We start from the raw sequence: 16644 nt of genomic DNA, 5'->3' as shown, positions 1-16644 counted from the left end.
CCTAATGCTCCATAAAATTCAAGACCAGATAGAAGAATTCAGCTTTACAGAAAAAGATGAGAATACTCTGCTGCTGTGGTAATACAACTAACTAACGGCTTCAGTGCAGGATTATAAAGTGGGTTCCTGTCCTGAGGGAGCTGTGGAGGAAGAAAAGGGAGATGACTTATCTGCTGCAATGCTTGCTTTCTGAATTTGAGAGTTGCCCATTTCTTTCTTTCTTTCTTTTTTTTGTTTTAAATTGATTTCCTCTGTATCCCTTGAAATCCCTCCCTTTGTAAACTGCTCTCTGGAGGATCCACAGCTAGATAAAATTGGTCTAATGCTGTATGGTTATGGCGAGCGGTACCGCAGAACAAGAACTAGCATTATCAGGCAACCTCATTTTTCTTAATGTGCTTTCCAAATTGGCAGCATAACAAACTTTTCTTTGTCCTCCACTATTTCTTATCTCCCATGTGTCTGAGAATGTAGGTTATTATTTGGAACTCTCTGATAAAGAGAATTGAGAGAGAGAAGCATGTGAAAGGTCTAAAGACAAAAAGGTTAACGAGTGCCTGATTTATTCTGTCAATCTTTTTTCCACGAGTTTGTCTCAGCCTCCTACCTCTATTTTCTAACTACTGCTTGATGTTTTTGCATGTTGAACGAGCATTAAAAAAGCAGATGTGTGTTCACACTGAGAAATATGCCTTTGTCCCAAGTCAGGTCAGCGTATGAAGTAATTCATAGCATGAAATGTTGCTTTAGAGTTTTAAAAAGTTTTCATAGGTCCAGGAGAACACCTCCCAGCCTGCATGAAGTGAAGGAAGGAGCCTTAGATCCACTTACAAGTTAGATGTATGCCATTAACATAATAATTAACAACACTTTGGTTATAATTGTATTTCTAGCTCCAAGTGTGTTAAAGATTTTGTCAAAATCCTAAAATCTTAAGCCTGTCTTTTAAAATCATACTATTAAAAAAAGTTACATTTTGGGAGATGTTTAATACTTTTCACCCTTTAATTGTGTATGACATGCAATCTTCAGCCTTCGCACCCACCAGCTGAAAGAATATAAATTTCGTGAAATGAAAGGGAAGATAACATACCCTGCCCAGAGAAACGTCTTTGGCATCCAAAAGGCATTGCTGTCAGGAATGCTGATCCCAAAGGATCATCAGGATCCCAAAGGAATGATCATGACACTGTTCTGGTTTAATATTTTTATAAATAGCATCAAAACCAAAGCTAAGAAAAAGGAGATTAAATTTCCTGATAGCATAAAATTAAGAAGCACCAACAATAGAGAACTGCATCGCTGTATAGAAAAAGTGATTGATGCTCCTTTCTGTAGTATTAAAAGTAGAATGAAAGTTTGTGAATCACTGGGCAAAATCAGGTACTGAAGGAAGGAATTTGTTTCACTTTAGCTGCCTGTAGTTAGGCATCTAATCAAAGATGATTTGGCTAGACTCCTTTTGCAGTCAATGTAAAGGCATTCAAGAAGATAAATAATCTATTCCTCTTACCCTGTGCACCTCAGAGGATCCAAAGAGGGGGGATCCCAGAGCTTTCTGTTGCTCTCTGTTGAGTACACAACAGGCATAGAAACCTTGGTTAGAGTACACCACTGAGGAAGACTGGCTTCATTTCCTGCTCAGTTACAGGGCAACAGTGAACCAAAATCTGAAATGACCATGGAAAAATTGAAGAAAACCCTCAAGTACTTCTTGTGATGAAGAACTTCTAATTAATGCTACTACCGAGGCTCTGATAAAACAATTTCTGTTCACAGCATCTACAAGGAAACACATCCAAAACTGTAGAGCTCAGGTCATTCCATTTGCATTCACACTGATGTCCCAGTCCTGTAGTACCTAACCTGTACTCAAGTTCTGCATATAAGTTCTAGTTAGGTACAGAGATTTGTAAGAGGTGCATGTTTGTGTGTGCAGTTACACAGATGTAACAGAACATGGAATATCCTGACAGGGGAAATATTAGCAACCATGGAAGATTAGATCAGAAAAATGCCAGAAAATATTATTCAGAAAATCAATTAGTGTGGTGCCGGTTAACACCCCTGTAACTTGCAGTCTTAGTTCTGTGAAGTATGATATGTAATGTCAGTGGTTGAGCTTCTGCACCATAGGGAACCCAGTCAATTCCAGTAGGGTTCTTGGCTCTTCCAGTGGGTGGACTTGGCACTGAGCTAAACAGCAGTGTAGCCTCCTGAATTTCTGAAGCACAGCTATATGTTACTCTCTCTCTCATCTTTTGGGGTCTTTTTCCTTTTAAACAAACTGAGAACCTTTTATAGATTCAACTTTTTGGAAAGCATATGATGGCAATGCACGATTCCAGTTTTTGTATGTTAAAAACAATTCACTTCTGGTAGTTTTATAATACATAAAAATACTTCAAGACTTTTTAAAATGTTCCTTCTATACCATTATCTTACCCTTCACTATGATGTAAAGGGTAGTTTGATGTGGCCTCAGTGATTCCAGTTCTGCTGGACCAGGCAGCAGCAGCATGCCACTTTCTTATTTGGGAAGCAGGCAGTTCATGTTGGCTTAACCCATCCCTGCTAATGGAGGAGGCAGAGCCACCTCGCAAGCACACGTTCCTGTCCCCATGGGGGGTGGGAGGGCACAAGAAAAATACTGAGTAGGCACAGCTAGTCATACAGTGAATCAGATCAGGGAGCTGAACTGGTTTAAAATTAACATCCTGGGGTGTTTTTTGGCCCAATTTTAACTTGGACCAATTCTCCAGTTTGGTTCATCCTGTGGCTATGTGAATACTTGTGCCGAGAAGGAGGAAATGGTGGCCTGGAGATGGCAGAGTAAGGCCACAAGTGATTGCTTATGCTAGAACTAATGATATATCTCTTACGAGCCAAGATTTTTTTGTCTAAAAGGCAACAAACCTCCACACACCCTCCAAACCCACCACTAGCCCTGTGAGAAGCAGGTGGCATCAGCTCCACTCCTCCTCATGAAGAACTTGTTTCAGTTTCTGTATACCAGCAGCTCTTGCAGCTACACACATCTTGTAGCAGGTTAACTGGCCCAGGGCAACCAGCTGTATTTTCTTCTTCAGTGAAATCTGATGTTTCTCATGTATTGCCATGACTCCAAAAGCTAAGAGATTTTAAAGTCAGATGTGCTAGGAGATGCCCAATAATACTGCAAAAATCAGTCATGCTGCTAAAAGAATTTCTCTCTGTCTTTCTCTTACCAGCCTAAGTGTTGCTACATGACAGGTATAGTCCCCTGACTGTCCTTTTCTGATTACTTCTCCCTCATATTTCTTTGTATATGTTTTTGGATTTCTTGAATTTCAGAGGTGTGCCATAAAATAGTCCCTAAAAATGAAGTATCGGAAAGCAATCCTCCTTCCTTCAAGCTAAAGTTTTGGGGGTTTTATTATTATTTTAGCTTTCTTGATTTAAGACAAGGGGAATGAAGGTAAGAAGTGAGTCACACATTTGAAGAGAAGATCTGAGGAATAAGAAGTGAGAGGAGAGGAGAACTAGGGAGTGAAGGAAGAAAGAAAAGAAGATATTGTAGATGTTAAGAACATAGTAAAATCAGAGTGATAGCTAAAGCAGTTTTGAGTCTCCAAGATGTACAGCTGCAAGGCCCTGCTGTGCCTTTTGAAATGCTCCTTGATGGCCTTGCTTGGCAGCCCATCCAGAGCAAGCTGTCCTTGAAAAGCTCTTTGGAAGATGTAAAAAGTCTCTATTGTCTGTAATAGAAGGAAAGCGAACCTTGTTACAACTTTGTGTAGTAATTGCATTATTTTGCCTCATATGTGAGGAACTACATCTGTTTTCTCCTTTGGGAGTTGAAGCAGAAAAATAATCGTCCTTTGCTGGTCCCCTAATGGGTAGATGTTCTGTCCCACGTCACTTTGTGTGATAAGATTGCATATCAGACATCAAAGGAGGTATACGAATACAAAACTAGATCCCAGTAATGTATTAGGATAAAGATGTCACATTTCAGTGAATGTATAACGTGTGAATCACATGCTATATGCAGCATGCTTTATGAATTTGAAATGGCTGTTTTGTGACATTAACATGTTTACTCTTGGGACATAGGTGGTTCCTATAGGAGTTTTCATTGGCTCGAAAATTTTAAACATCAGATTGCTGGTGAAGTAATAAAATTAAGATTTGTGTTGTGTTTTAAAGAATGTTTCATTTTGTTTAAATACCAGTCACTGTATATAAGGTAGACAGTTTCACTTGGAAAGAGTTTCATAATATCTTGGCTACAAGTGTGTATTGTGCCACATAGGGTACTAAGGAAGACAGCCGAAGTTCTGTAGGATTTTAATCAATATATCTAATGGTGTGAATAAGCATTTGAACTTCTATTAAATGGTATGGCTTACTTTATGGTAGAATTAATTGTACATTTTGACCTCTAGTTGATGAAAAACAGACAAAACTAACTGCTAATTTAGCATTGCATGTATGGGAAATAATCCTTGTTTCATGTTTTTGTGTTATACGTAGACAGAGTTGCTTATTTCTATCTATACCTCATGTTAAATTAGAGGGTTATTTCAGGATTTGAAAGGATATACTAAATTTATTTAAAGATTTCAAAGGCTTTAATTGACTTAATATGATGAGTTGGCATTTCTTTGTCCGCTAGGTTGTCATTAGGTTAATTAAACATTTGGATGTCGTATGTGCTCTTTATAAGTAATTTTACACACTTGTTGGATGAGTAGGAAGACATATACAAGATGTTGAAATTTCTTCCAGATATTTGTTGAAGTATCAGTCAAGAAGACTCGTGTCCAGTGTGGGCAGGAACAGTTACACAGAAAGAGCAGCATGTACTTCCTTGCTGCCTGGTGGCTTAGGTGAGAGAAGTAGCACTACAGTTAAGAGAAGGTGACACTTTATATAGCTACATTCAAATAGGGGAAAAAAATCATCTAACATATTGAAAAGATCCAAATTATAGTGGGCTCCACCCTTGCAACAGCAATCAGTCCTAAACCAGAGGAGGAGGCATTTCATATGGCTTGTCTTTCTTGCCTTTACCTAAGATGCTTTCACTGAACCGCAATGCCTGTCTCTGGACCCACATAGTCCTTGTGGTAAGCAGAGCCCTGTTGTTCATCCTGGTGTCATTGGAGAGCTATTGGATGGAGGCTGCTTCGCTTTGATCCCAAGTGAGCTGCCTACGCATATGCTTCTACAGTCAAGCGCTGCTGTGAAGTTAAACACGTGGAGTCCAGGGCATACGTGGGTGTTTTTAAAATAGCTCTAAAAACTCAGGTTTTATTGCTTCATGATGTCACCAAATCTTAGAGTAGAGGCTAGCATAGTAATTTTACTTGTACTATTCCCACATCCTTCTCAGTTTCTGGTGTTATGAAATCCTGATACGAATTTCTTTAGCTTTACTATAGAAAGTGGCTAGAAGCCGACCTTAATACTAGCTTCAGTTTAGCGGTTAGCTGTAAAACGGGACGTTGGGCTATGCTGTTCTAGGTGAATTAAGAAACTATTATGTGGCTTTATAAATATCAGATGGAACCTAACTAACTTTTTGAAGGTTAAAATGATTTTGCATGACTGTTCAGTTTCACACTTCCTGTGTAGCTGTATTAGAGACAGAAAGAGGGGGTGTATCACAACACTTCAGACCTTTTTTTTCTCTGCCTGTTTCTTCAACTGCTTTTTCAAAAATAGGCAGGGAGAGCTGTGTCTTTAATCTGGAGTTAAGTACTGTTATTACAGTAATTTAAAGCAGTCCTTCAAAATTTGTCCAAAAATAAATAAACCAAGTCCAACAAAGAAGGAGGCCAATACTCAAGATTTCAAGAGTGACTACTGATTTCTTTAATTTATGAATCTCACTTTTGTGATGTCTAAAACGGGGTAGGTGTTCATACAACCTTAAGCCTGATTTTCAGTGAGTGTTAGGTATGTAATATATTTTTGAAACTATCCTGTTTGTCATTTGCCCTGCTAGATGTAATGCCTACCAAGCTAAATTTGCATTTCTCATTGATTTATTCTTTTTTGATGTTACTCACAGTTAATCTGTGTTTCTGTAAACGCTAGCAAATATGTGCCAAACCTAAACTGAAATTTTGTCTATAAGTACATAGTAATGGCCATTGTGTTTCCTCTGAAAGAGCTCTCATGAAGTGGCAGAGTGCTCCAGCTCTGCTTTTTAGAAGGAGATTTGAACTAGAGACATGACCAAACTGAAATGCAGGTGTAAACCTTTAGGGTCCTGAGTTTACAGACCCACTTGTCAAAATCAGGAACCTTGCCTGGCACACACTGGCTCCGTTCTGGCTAAAAATACCTGGATTTTCTTCACTAGGAACATGAGGTGTCGATAGGAAAGAAGAAGAGAAAAACAGTGCAATCTGTGCCCCCCGATTCTAATAAAGGATCAGGATGTGACTGGGTTTTGTACATGCCCTGATGCTGGATATAGCCAGGGAGTTTAAGGTTCTTCAAGGTCATACAAAATAGTCTTAGCTATAGAAGAAGGGTATTAATTCACATCACTCAGCTCGACTAAATATGATGCTTTTTGTCTACCTAGTTTTCTTTTGTACCTTGGTGTGTAGTTTTGTTAGCTAATAGAAGGGAAGAATTTTACCTAAAATTGATGTTTTCCTGAATAAAAGTTTGCAAGTCCCATTCTACGCTTGTCTCTCCCTTGGGCTTTCAAGGTCAAGTAGGGGTCTGGTGTCCCTGCTTACTACAGTGTCAGTTTGAAATCTTGATGATTGTTAAAAGAAAAAACAAGGGTTTCAGTAAATGTTCCATGCATTATTTCTCCTGTTAGGTGTATATGATCTTTCAGAGCCTATCAAGGCAAATTTGCCTATTAGCAGAGTTCTAGTGAATGTATTTGTGGTGGGCTGACCCTGGCTGGATGCCAGGTGCCCACCAAAGCTGCTCTATCGCTCCCCTCCTCAGCTGTACAGGGGAGAGAAAATGTAAGGAAAGGCTCGTGGGTCGAGGTAAGGACAGGGAGAGATCATTCAGCAATTACCATCATGGGCAAAACAGACTCAACTTGGGGAAATGAATTTAATTTATTGCCAATGAAGTCAGAGTAGGGTAATGAGAGCTAAAACCAAATCTTAAAACACCTTCCCCCTACAACTCCCTTCTTCCCAAGCTCATCTGCACTAGTGATTTTTCTCTCCCTCCTCCCCCTGAGTGACACAGGGGGACAGGGAATGGGGGTTGTGGTCAGTTCATCACACATTGTCTCTGCCACTCCTTCCCCCTCAGGGGGAGGACTCCTCACACTCTTCCCTTGCTCCAGCATGGGGTCCCTCCCATGGGAGACAGTCCTCCATGAACTTCTCCAGCGTGAGTCCTTCCCACGGACTGCAGTTCTTCACAAACTGCTCCAGCCTGGGTCCCTTCCACCAGGTGCTGTCCTTCAAGGAACAGACGGCTCAAGCGTGGGTCCCCCACAGGGTTACAAGCCCTGCCAGCAAACCTGCTCCAGCCTGGACTCCTCTCTCCACAGGGCCATGGGTCCTGCCAGGAACCTGCTCCAGTGTGGGCTTCCCATGCGGTTACAGCCTTCTTCAGGCATACCCCTTCTCCGGCGTGGGGTCCTCCACGGGCTGCAGGTGGAGATCTGCTCCGGCATGGAGCTCCCTGGGCTGCAGGGGCACAGCCGGCCTCACCATGGTCTTCACCAGGGGCTGCAGGGGAACCTCTGCTCTGGTGCCTGGAGCCCCTCCTGCCCCTCCTGCTGCTCAGACCAGGGGTCTGCAGGGCTGCTCCTCTCACATAGTCTCACTCCTTTCTCCTGCTGCAATTGCTGTTTCCGCTTCTTAACTATGTTATCCCAGTGCTGCTACCAGCATCACTGATGGGCTCGGCCTTGGCCAATGGTGGGTCCGTCTCGGAGCCGGCTGGCATGGCTCTGTCAGGCACAGGGGAATCTTCTAGCAGCTTCTCACAGAAACCACCCCTGCAGCCCTCCTGCTACCAAAACCTTGCCACGCAAACTCAATACAGCGTTCCTTTTTAGTAATGTTTATTGCTAGTCTGAATAAACAGTAAACATATGGTGTGCGTGCTGAAATTCTGCCATCCAATTTTGTATTGTATAATGTTCACTCAATGTGGATATTCATAAATATGCATATGATAAGACTGTTCATACTTCAGTTACCACGTAGCAACCTTCTTTCTAGAAAACTTCTAGTCTGTTATCGGAGAACGGTATTGTTTTCTGCTCCTTATCCAAAGGAAAGAAAGCAGAATCGCATCTTCAGGACACTCTTTCAACTGTGCTGGAGCAGAAGCTTGCATAGAGGGGATTGGGTTTTTGGGTTCTTTGTCTTATACTTCTGTCTAAACCACCGAAATCCAGCAAGACCTGTATACAGTATCAGCCAAGAAAGTAAAACTCTTAGTGACATCCATAAAAAGAAAACTGAAGCTGTGACTTCCTGGCCTTTTTTCAGTGCAGATTGCTAGATGACCTGATCTCCATCCTTGAAGTATTCCACAGCCAACTGACATGTATGTGGCCAGTGATGCTGCTGCATGTTCATGTGAGTCCATATGTAGCAAAGCACATATGGGAGCAGTCAATACAGCAGTTGTGACACTTGCCAATCTGATGCTCAAGCACTAACACAAGATGCTTTTGAGAAAGTTAAAATGTCTGTCATCTGCTGAAAACTCAATCAAATCTTGTTACCTTGTCCTAGAGCTATTATTTCTGCAGCCAAACTAGCTCTTCCTGCACAAATAAGAACAAGCCATATGTCCTCATAGTGCTCTCTGATATCTCCAAAAGTAACATTACTCTATCATCATGTGACTAGTGGGTGTTTAGGAGGGATGGAGGAAGTAGATTTTTAAGGAACTGCAGGAAGGACACATTTTCTGCACCAGCAGGACACATACAGCGATGGGCCGCCCTTTCAGTGCCAATAAGTAATTTTTTTGAATCTCATCTGCTGAAGTAGCATATTAGAGAGAAAAGTATGGAAGACTTCCCATCTAAGCTACTTACATACCTGCAAAATGGATGCAAGTCCACCTACCAAGAACTTGTTTTGATGCCTTAAGAATATTTGAAGCTGTTGAATGGAATCTACTTATTGAATATCACCATATTGAGCAAAACTGGTCCTTTCAAAGCCATTTCTTTGAAATACTTTCAAAACCATTCTCTCCTGTGATTGTTGCACTTGTTACCTTTCTTATAATTGCTAATGTGTTGGACAATGATTTTAGCAATTATGGATTTAAAGATATGTAGGAATAAGAGATCCCCTGTCTTTGCCAAGACCATGAGACTACAAGTACAAGATCAAACAGGTACTGTAGGTCTCTTACATTGCTCCTTGGAGCAGAGCAGACTGGCCAAGGAGTCTATATCTTGCTAGTTCATTGGACACAGTTATAAAAGATGTGTGACTTTGCTTTGCTTTGTTCTTCTTTCTGAGCAGTGATTTTAATTTGCAAACTGGGTGAAGGGGCCTGCACCTCTATTGGAAACTTCTCATAGTTCATATATATATAAAAGGTTGAAAATTACTGAAGTTTGTGATACACCAATAGGAGCAGGAGGAGGTGAGAGAAGAGACAATAAGCATTTTCTTTCCTATCTCTAGTCCCTTACATCCCCATCCAGCCCATACTGCTGATCACTTATTACTGCTGGTGAGAAGCATGTTGAGATGGCAAGCTGCTGCATGTATTCCATAGTGCTGCCAGGGTAGCGTATCCTTTTTTTGAGAGAGAGAAAATTCTAGTCAAGTAAGCAGCATGCTAAACTGGACAAAGTATTTAACTAGGTACGGCAGCTGGAAAGGCTGGGACGCACATTGGTACGCTGATCTAATGAGATCAAAGCCCAGGCATTTTTTGGAGCAAAGCTCCTCATGCTTTTTTAAAGAAACATCAATAAGAAAAATAAACACTTTACTTGTTCACTGAGGAAACAAAAGCCATATGGAAATTTGTCCAGCATTCAAGATCAGGAAACAGCAATCACTGAAAGAGTCATATACCATCTAATCATCTGGGGGAAAGTGTTGTTTCTTCTTCTGCTCTTTGGTGTCTCTTGGAAACATCTGCTCTTACTCCTGATTTTCTTTAATGAGAGCGTAAATAGTACTGTGTACTTTACCTTTTCTGTAGCGTTGTCTTTTGGGCCTCTATTGTGGGAGTCTCATTTTCCCTTTCTCTGCATGTCACGTTCTGCTAATCTTATTTGTTCTGTCTATGGTGTCTGCTTTCTTACTTCTCTCTGGTTTTTTTTTCCTGTTTTTCTGATGAACTTATTAAGGAAGGATAGGTAATGCTGATTGCATTTGCAAGGACGATACTATCAGCTCATATGTTTTTATTTTTACAGTGATCTCTAACAGTGATCTCTAAATTTGCTCAAGTAGCAAAGTCATTCTAGTTTTGCTCATAAATTGTTGATTCGCATATAAAAGTTAGAAGGTTCATTTCGGAAATAGGGCCTGATGTGCTGTGTAATGTAGTAATACAAAATTCTTCTCAGTAATTTTATCGTCCGGCCTGTGGTTTGTGGTAGATGTCTTGGACTTGTGTGTTCTTTCATGCAAACAATTAGCTTAAGTTATTTTTTTTTTTTTAGAAATTGATGATTCATCTGACATTGGCCACTGGCACCCTTCTCGCTTGGGTTCTGTGCAGGCTGCTTCACTCTGCTCCATGTGAATTTCCTAAGTCTGGGTCCTTCAGTCTGTTATTACTCTTGGTAAGGTCCCATCTGTATGTGTAAGGAAAGGACCTTTGGTTTCTTTTGATATTAATTGTAATTCTCCATTTATCTTTCAAAAATTGGAACCTGGGCTGTGTGATACCTAACTTCAAGTGGTTTCTGTTGGAGAGATTTTGGGCTTTTTTTGTTTGCTTGTTTTTTGAAGTCCTTTTCCAGTTGAAGTAAACTTTATTTTGCTATTAACTTCATTGGGAGCAGGAGCAGCCATGGTATTGTACTTATTTGTTTTGTGTTACAGTAAATATGACTCTAGTTTTATAAAGTACAATTCAGAACATGAAGTGTTACTGGCTGATGCTAATGTGTCATATGTCCCCTGCACCAGTTTTGTGGTTTTTTCTTGTCTTAAACAGAGACATTTGGTGGATTTCTTTTTCCTTCAAGTTTTTCAGCAGTTAAAATTGCTCAGACAGGAGCTAATAAATAATTTACAGCCATGAATTTCTAAGTGCACTGGTTCATCTGATAGTTGTATGTTTATAAACATAGCGATGAATATTCCAGTTTAATCTGATTTGGTTTTTTGCTTATACCTTTTTGTTAGAGTCATTAGGAAAACTGGATATTGTCTGACTAGCTGAAACTTTAATATTTTTGAAGCCTCTTCTCATTTGTTTTTCTGAAGCAAAGTTAAGTTCTGTGTCTTGAAGCATACTATATGAATGCAACTATAGTAGAATTTGCTCTTCAGGTATCTATCCCTATGCTTTAATTTAACACGCTTATGTATTTTATTTCTGTATCTGTACTCTTATGTACAGTTTTGCAACTCAATTGCTTTTGCTTTTTGCAGCTGGGAGGTGTGCTCTGCAGTATCTCAATTGCTCTGGTGCCCAGTAGTTGAAGAGCAATGTCCTGGTACTGGTGGTTGTTTCTCCTGTATTTAATCCACCAGGTTGAAAGGGGAGTAAGAAAGCAAGGAGATCATGCTTCTTTCCATGGCTGGCAGGGATGTAAGAAGAGACTTACCTTCTAGCTTGAGCATGCTGTTCATATTAACAGCCTAACCTTTAGCATCAAAGGCTAGTATTTGCTCTGATGTTCACAATAAATTCCCAATACGTTTTAACAGATTTTTTTTTTCTTTTGTGCTAAAGAACAAGATTATGAGTGTGATAAGTGTACCTGGTAGTTAGGTATTAAGTCATAGCTCATGTAATTTTCTTGGAAGTCCGTTACAGAGCAGGTATATTTAATGGTGATTGCGTGTCCTTGTATGTTAAAGTGTTATGTGCATAATGGGATGGGAAGTCTGTGATAAATCTACTAGTGTAAGTAGTAACAGCCTGTCGTATACCACTTATTACATAGAGCAGAATAGTACCCTGTGTATTCAAAGCTGGGAAATTATCATCTCGTCTGCATAAATGAAGATGTTAGTGTCCTGGTGGGACTTTGTTGTATCTGTGATGGGAAGGGTTCAGGGAGTTACCCAGGTCTTGTCGGATTGCTATTTAAAGCTCAAGTGGCTTACAAAGGTAAGAATGCGTGTGGCTGCCAAACGTCTTCGTCAGCGTGAAGCCTAGCATACCTCCTGTCAGAACACCTCTTCGCCAGACGGAGGGCAGGGCACAGGAAGAAGCAGTCTGACAGCTATACCAACAAAATTGCTTTTTCACTTGTTTATTGTTTTGCTTGTGAAAAGGGTTTTGGCGCAGCTCAGTTTCTGCTGGGACAGTTGCCTTCGCTCCAGATTCTTTTGCTAGGACCCAACGCAACTGTAGGGGCAAAGGGCTTCTAGGCTTGCCACGCCTTATACTGGGACAGCACCTTGAAAGCAACCTCAGAAGATACACTTTTGTTGCAAAATGAGAGAATTAGAGAAGCGATCAGAAGGTGGCACTGAGAAGAGAAAGGGATAACGCAGACTGCCGCTGTACTACAGTTATCTTAGGCTGGGGGAGACAGCAGTGGTCCAGGCACAGAAGAATTAGAGGCTGTCAGAGATTATAGAGTCCAACACTGAAGGTAGCCCTGCCAGTTCCACCTCCTTTTTAATGAAACCACAAATGCCAAAATACTCTTTTTCTTTTTTCTATTTTTTCTTTTCAGGTACATATACAGTGTGATGAGCTTTAGACAGAGGAGAGGGACAGAGAACCTGCAAACAAAGCGGGTGGTGACAGGCATGACCAGCCAACATAGTTCATGGCAGAGACCAGACATGCAATTAAAGCAAAATGCATCTCTCTCTTTTAGAGCACATTGACTGGAGTGGGGTTGTCATTTAGCCTCCAAAAGTCTTCTCAGGCTGTGGCGGTGTCAGCCCTCCCTGGGCTTATTTATCTGAGTCATTAATAAGTCATCAGAGTCATTCACTTTCCGTATGAGGTTATGGGAGAAAGGCATGTCTGGGTGCTCCTTGGTAGTCAGAAAGGAAAGGCTGCCAAGGACAAGAAGCCTGAGCTGTATGCAGCAGGCAGAGAAAGCTCTTTGGTCTCTGGATCACACTGAGATTTGTTAGTTTTTGAAGAAAAGCTGAAAAATGTGATTATGTTGAGGGGGTGGGGGTGCAGCTGTAGGTCTGCATGCTTGCAGTATAGCGAGCAGCAAAAAATTCCAGCCTGTAAATAGATGTACGCATTTAACCTCTTGGAAGGGCTGTAACCCCCTGCTATAGTACAGTAAGAATAGTAATACTTACCATTTAGATTGTGCTTTCTATTTTCAAGAGCTGTGTTAGGTATTTGAATGTAAAATGGGTGGGTAGGCGGGTAATCTGTGAACAGGATTTTAAGCTTTTTTAAGGGGGGGCCCCAGAATGTTATTTTGCATACTCCCCGGAATAAAAGGAGGTTCAGACCCTTCTGCTCCAGCAGCGGGTTCGTGGCATCCTTCCGCCTTCTCCCAGGAGAGCCTCTTGCGCGAAAGCCGATTTCTTCTCCGACCTGAGCACCGTAGCCCTCGGTAATTATAGCAGCGTTGAAATTCCGAGCTAAAAACAGAAGTGCAGCATGTGCCTATTCCCCATGTGATTCGGCAACCAGGAAATTGAAAGAGGCTGACTTGAGAAGAGAGGGAGCGCAAAGCAATAGACGCGGCTAATATTTATCTCAAACCCGCTACGCCTGGGACGCGGGAGCTGTCATCGGCCGGAGCCCATTATGCGTGCAGCCGGGGCGGAGCCTGATTGGCTGTAGTGGGACCTCAGGCGAGGGGGAGAGGGAGCGGAGGGAGAGTTCGGCTCGCCGCGCCGAAACGTAAACACTGGAGCGCGAGCGGCGGCGTGACGCCTTTATGCTCTGAAGCGCAAGCCGGCGGCTCCCATGGCCGCGGCGGCGCAGCCCGCGCGCGTCTAACCGCCCCTGGCTGGAGGAGGAGAGGCGGGCGCCGCGGGGGTCTCCCGCCCGTGGGTACAAGCGGGGGGCAAGCGGGATGCGCTAGCTCTCCCCAGCGGCGCCGCGGCTGGGACGGGGCGATGGACATGAACATGAAGAAGTTCACAGTGCGTCGGTTCTTCTCGGTCTATCTCCGCAAGAAATCTCGGTCAAAGAGCTCGAGCCTAAGTAGATTTGAGGTAAAATTTGGCTTCACTGTGTTAATTGTAGCAAATACCGTTAGGTGCTGGTAGCAGAGATAGAAGAGAACGCCTGCGCTTACTGATGTGATAATAGTTAAAGGTGGTCTTTCCCGGGGGGTGGTGATGTTCGCACCTGATGTTCTTTGTTTCAGTGTAATTCGGTACTTTTCCTCAGTAGTATTCAATACGTCGCATAATATATTTAGCGTGTTGCTAAGGATCCTTTTATCAGCCTGGCAGGGGAGGAGGAAGCTGGTTCAGGACATCATGAAGTTGTAGGAAATAATTACAGATCCACTTAAATGAGCACAAATGGCACCATACTTTGCAGCAGCCTCGTATTTTAGCCTGCCTCCCCTGCGCACATACCATTCTTTCTTAGTGCCAGGTTTCCAAATAATTAATCAATTTTCTAGTGCCTTTTATATACGTGGTATGTTAGATAGGGATTTTCTTGCTTGTTTGTCTGTAGGTTCTCATGCTTGCACAGATTTTTGCATTTATCTTCTCTCCCATGCATCCTGGTATTTTTATATTTTTTTTATTTTGTTGTAAGGACAAGTTGTTCTTCAGGCATGGGGGGACAATGTCAAATTAAACCTACAATGATTTAGCAGTGTGGGGAGGCGAAGGCAGTTCAAGTCAGATAGGACGGGGTAGGAATGTGTGCATGGGGTAGAACTAGGATTTCTGCCTCTCTTCCTTCAAACCATTGTTCTTCAGCCCTATATTTAGAGCTGTGAATAGTTGGCAGGATGTAAGATCGATTGAATAGATGTCAGTTATATGTATGTTATTCACTTCATCATTACAGATGATCTGCAACCCCTGCATTTAAAATAGAGGTAGATGGGGCCTGATATCCCCTCTGCCTCACATTTGTTTTATGCTGGTGTACTTCAGCTGACCTCCAAGGAGTTACTCTGATTTGCACCGGTATTCCCAGGAGGACGATTAGTCTCATGCTGTGTGAATACATTTTAATATGTTATTCCCTTAGTGTCCTATTTAAAGTACCAGGTAATTGTTCGAAGATAAAGTTCTTCATGTGTCATTGCTTAAACAGGACACGTAGAAAAGCAGAGGTTTTGGCTGGTGTTTTTTGTTGGTTTTTTTTTTCTTAACTCTTTAAAATCAACTTTCTTGAAAAATGATCACGTAAGGTACCTAATTTTATTTCACTTATTGAATAGTCCTGCTATGCGTTAAAGCAAACTAATAAATGAAAGTTATTAAAGCTCCCTCCTTGCACCAGCCCTGTCCATCTAGGAGTGAGGGGAGGAGGGGGGAAACCTTCCCTTTCCCTGTTGTGAACCCAGAATTGCAAAGGCTAACCTGAAATAGATCTGCCTTGTAACACACTGTAAATTCACAATGCTTGTGCTCCTCCAGAGCCAACAGAAAGTAGACCTGGAGTCACTGAGTTACAGGACGGAGTTCTGAGACAGAGGAGTGTCAGGGCAGGCTGTTAGGAGAGGAGGTGATGCTCAGAAAGCAGCGCTCCACCAGACCTCATGACTATTCATTTGACAGTGCCATAGTTGGGGAGAAACAGATTCCACCACACTAATTATTTAACTTACTGGCTAATCTAGCGTGAATGACCTGTACAAGTCAGCATTTGTAACAGGCCAGACCCTTGCTTTGTTTAAAAAAAGTCTTTACAATCCCTTTGATCATATCAGTATTATGTTAGATTTACTGAACTTTTTCAATGTCTATGAAATAGTTTTCCCTTACATGAGTTGTCTTGTCATGATTTTTTTTTTCCCTCTGATTTTAAATAATTTGCTTCAAGAAGCAGCCCGATATCACACATACATGTTCAGAGCATTTCATTTCGTCCACTTCCTTCCTCTCTCCCTTGACTTGGCAGTAATGACCAACTTTATGCAAAGTGACTCAGTATTATAATGCAACAAGGAATAGGGGTTGTTCCAGCCAGGAAGAAAAAATGATTCATAAAGTCTGTTCCGCTATTTAAGTGTGAAAATCTTCAGAGATATTCCTGCTTACAGGGGAAAAACCAAACATACGAACATCAAGCCCCCTGACTTCTGTCCCTGAGTACTTCTGTGTATACATTAGTAATTGCAGACTAATGAGCGCTTGTCAGCCAAACAGAAAGTGCAAGGAAGCCTGTTGGTATTTGGATTTTTAGAAGTCAGAATATTCTTCATTCTAATTGGTAGATATTTTTACAGAGGCAGTAAAAAGGCACAGGTTAGTACGTCATGGAATGACTAAAAGCAAAATAAAGGGAAGAGATTTGGAGAAAACACATGTGGCATTGCTTTGCTTAGTGTGCATTAGCTAATGTACCTGGCAGAAGTTATGTGTTGCT

General features: G+C 41.6%; 1 protein-coding gene across 2 annotated transcripts in view; it reads left to right on the top strand.

Moving 5' to 3' along the window:
* RPS6KA2 (ribosomal protein S6 kinase A2) overlaps nucleotides 1–16644 on the top strand; it is a gene marked incomplete at both ends in the record, with an annotated part of 314704 nt that overhangs the window by 121170 nt on the left and 176890 nt on the right. Inside the window, one exon of one of the 2 annotated variants that reach the window (XM_081998202.1) lies at nucleotides 14094–14297. The exons of the other annotated variant lie outside the window; for it this stretch is intronic. Within the exon in view, the coding sequence (XP_081854328.1) occupies nucleotides 14199–14297 (99 nt within the window). Of the gene's footprint in view, nucleotides 1–14093; nucleotides 14298–16644 lie in introns of those variants that run through there. 2 annotated transcript variants of the gene reach the window in all.

The sequence above is a fragment of the Phaethon aethereus genome, assembly GCF_964289735.1.
Source record: "Phaethon aethereus genome assembly, chromosome: 3".
Classification (NCBI taxonomy): Eukaryota; Metazoa; Chordata; class Aves; order Phaethontiformes; family Phaethontidae; genus Phaethon; species Phaethon aethereus.
The sequence above is the reverse complement of the archived record's forward strand: the minus strand, read 5'-3'. Positions and strand labels throughout refer to the sequence as shown.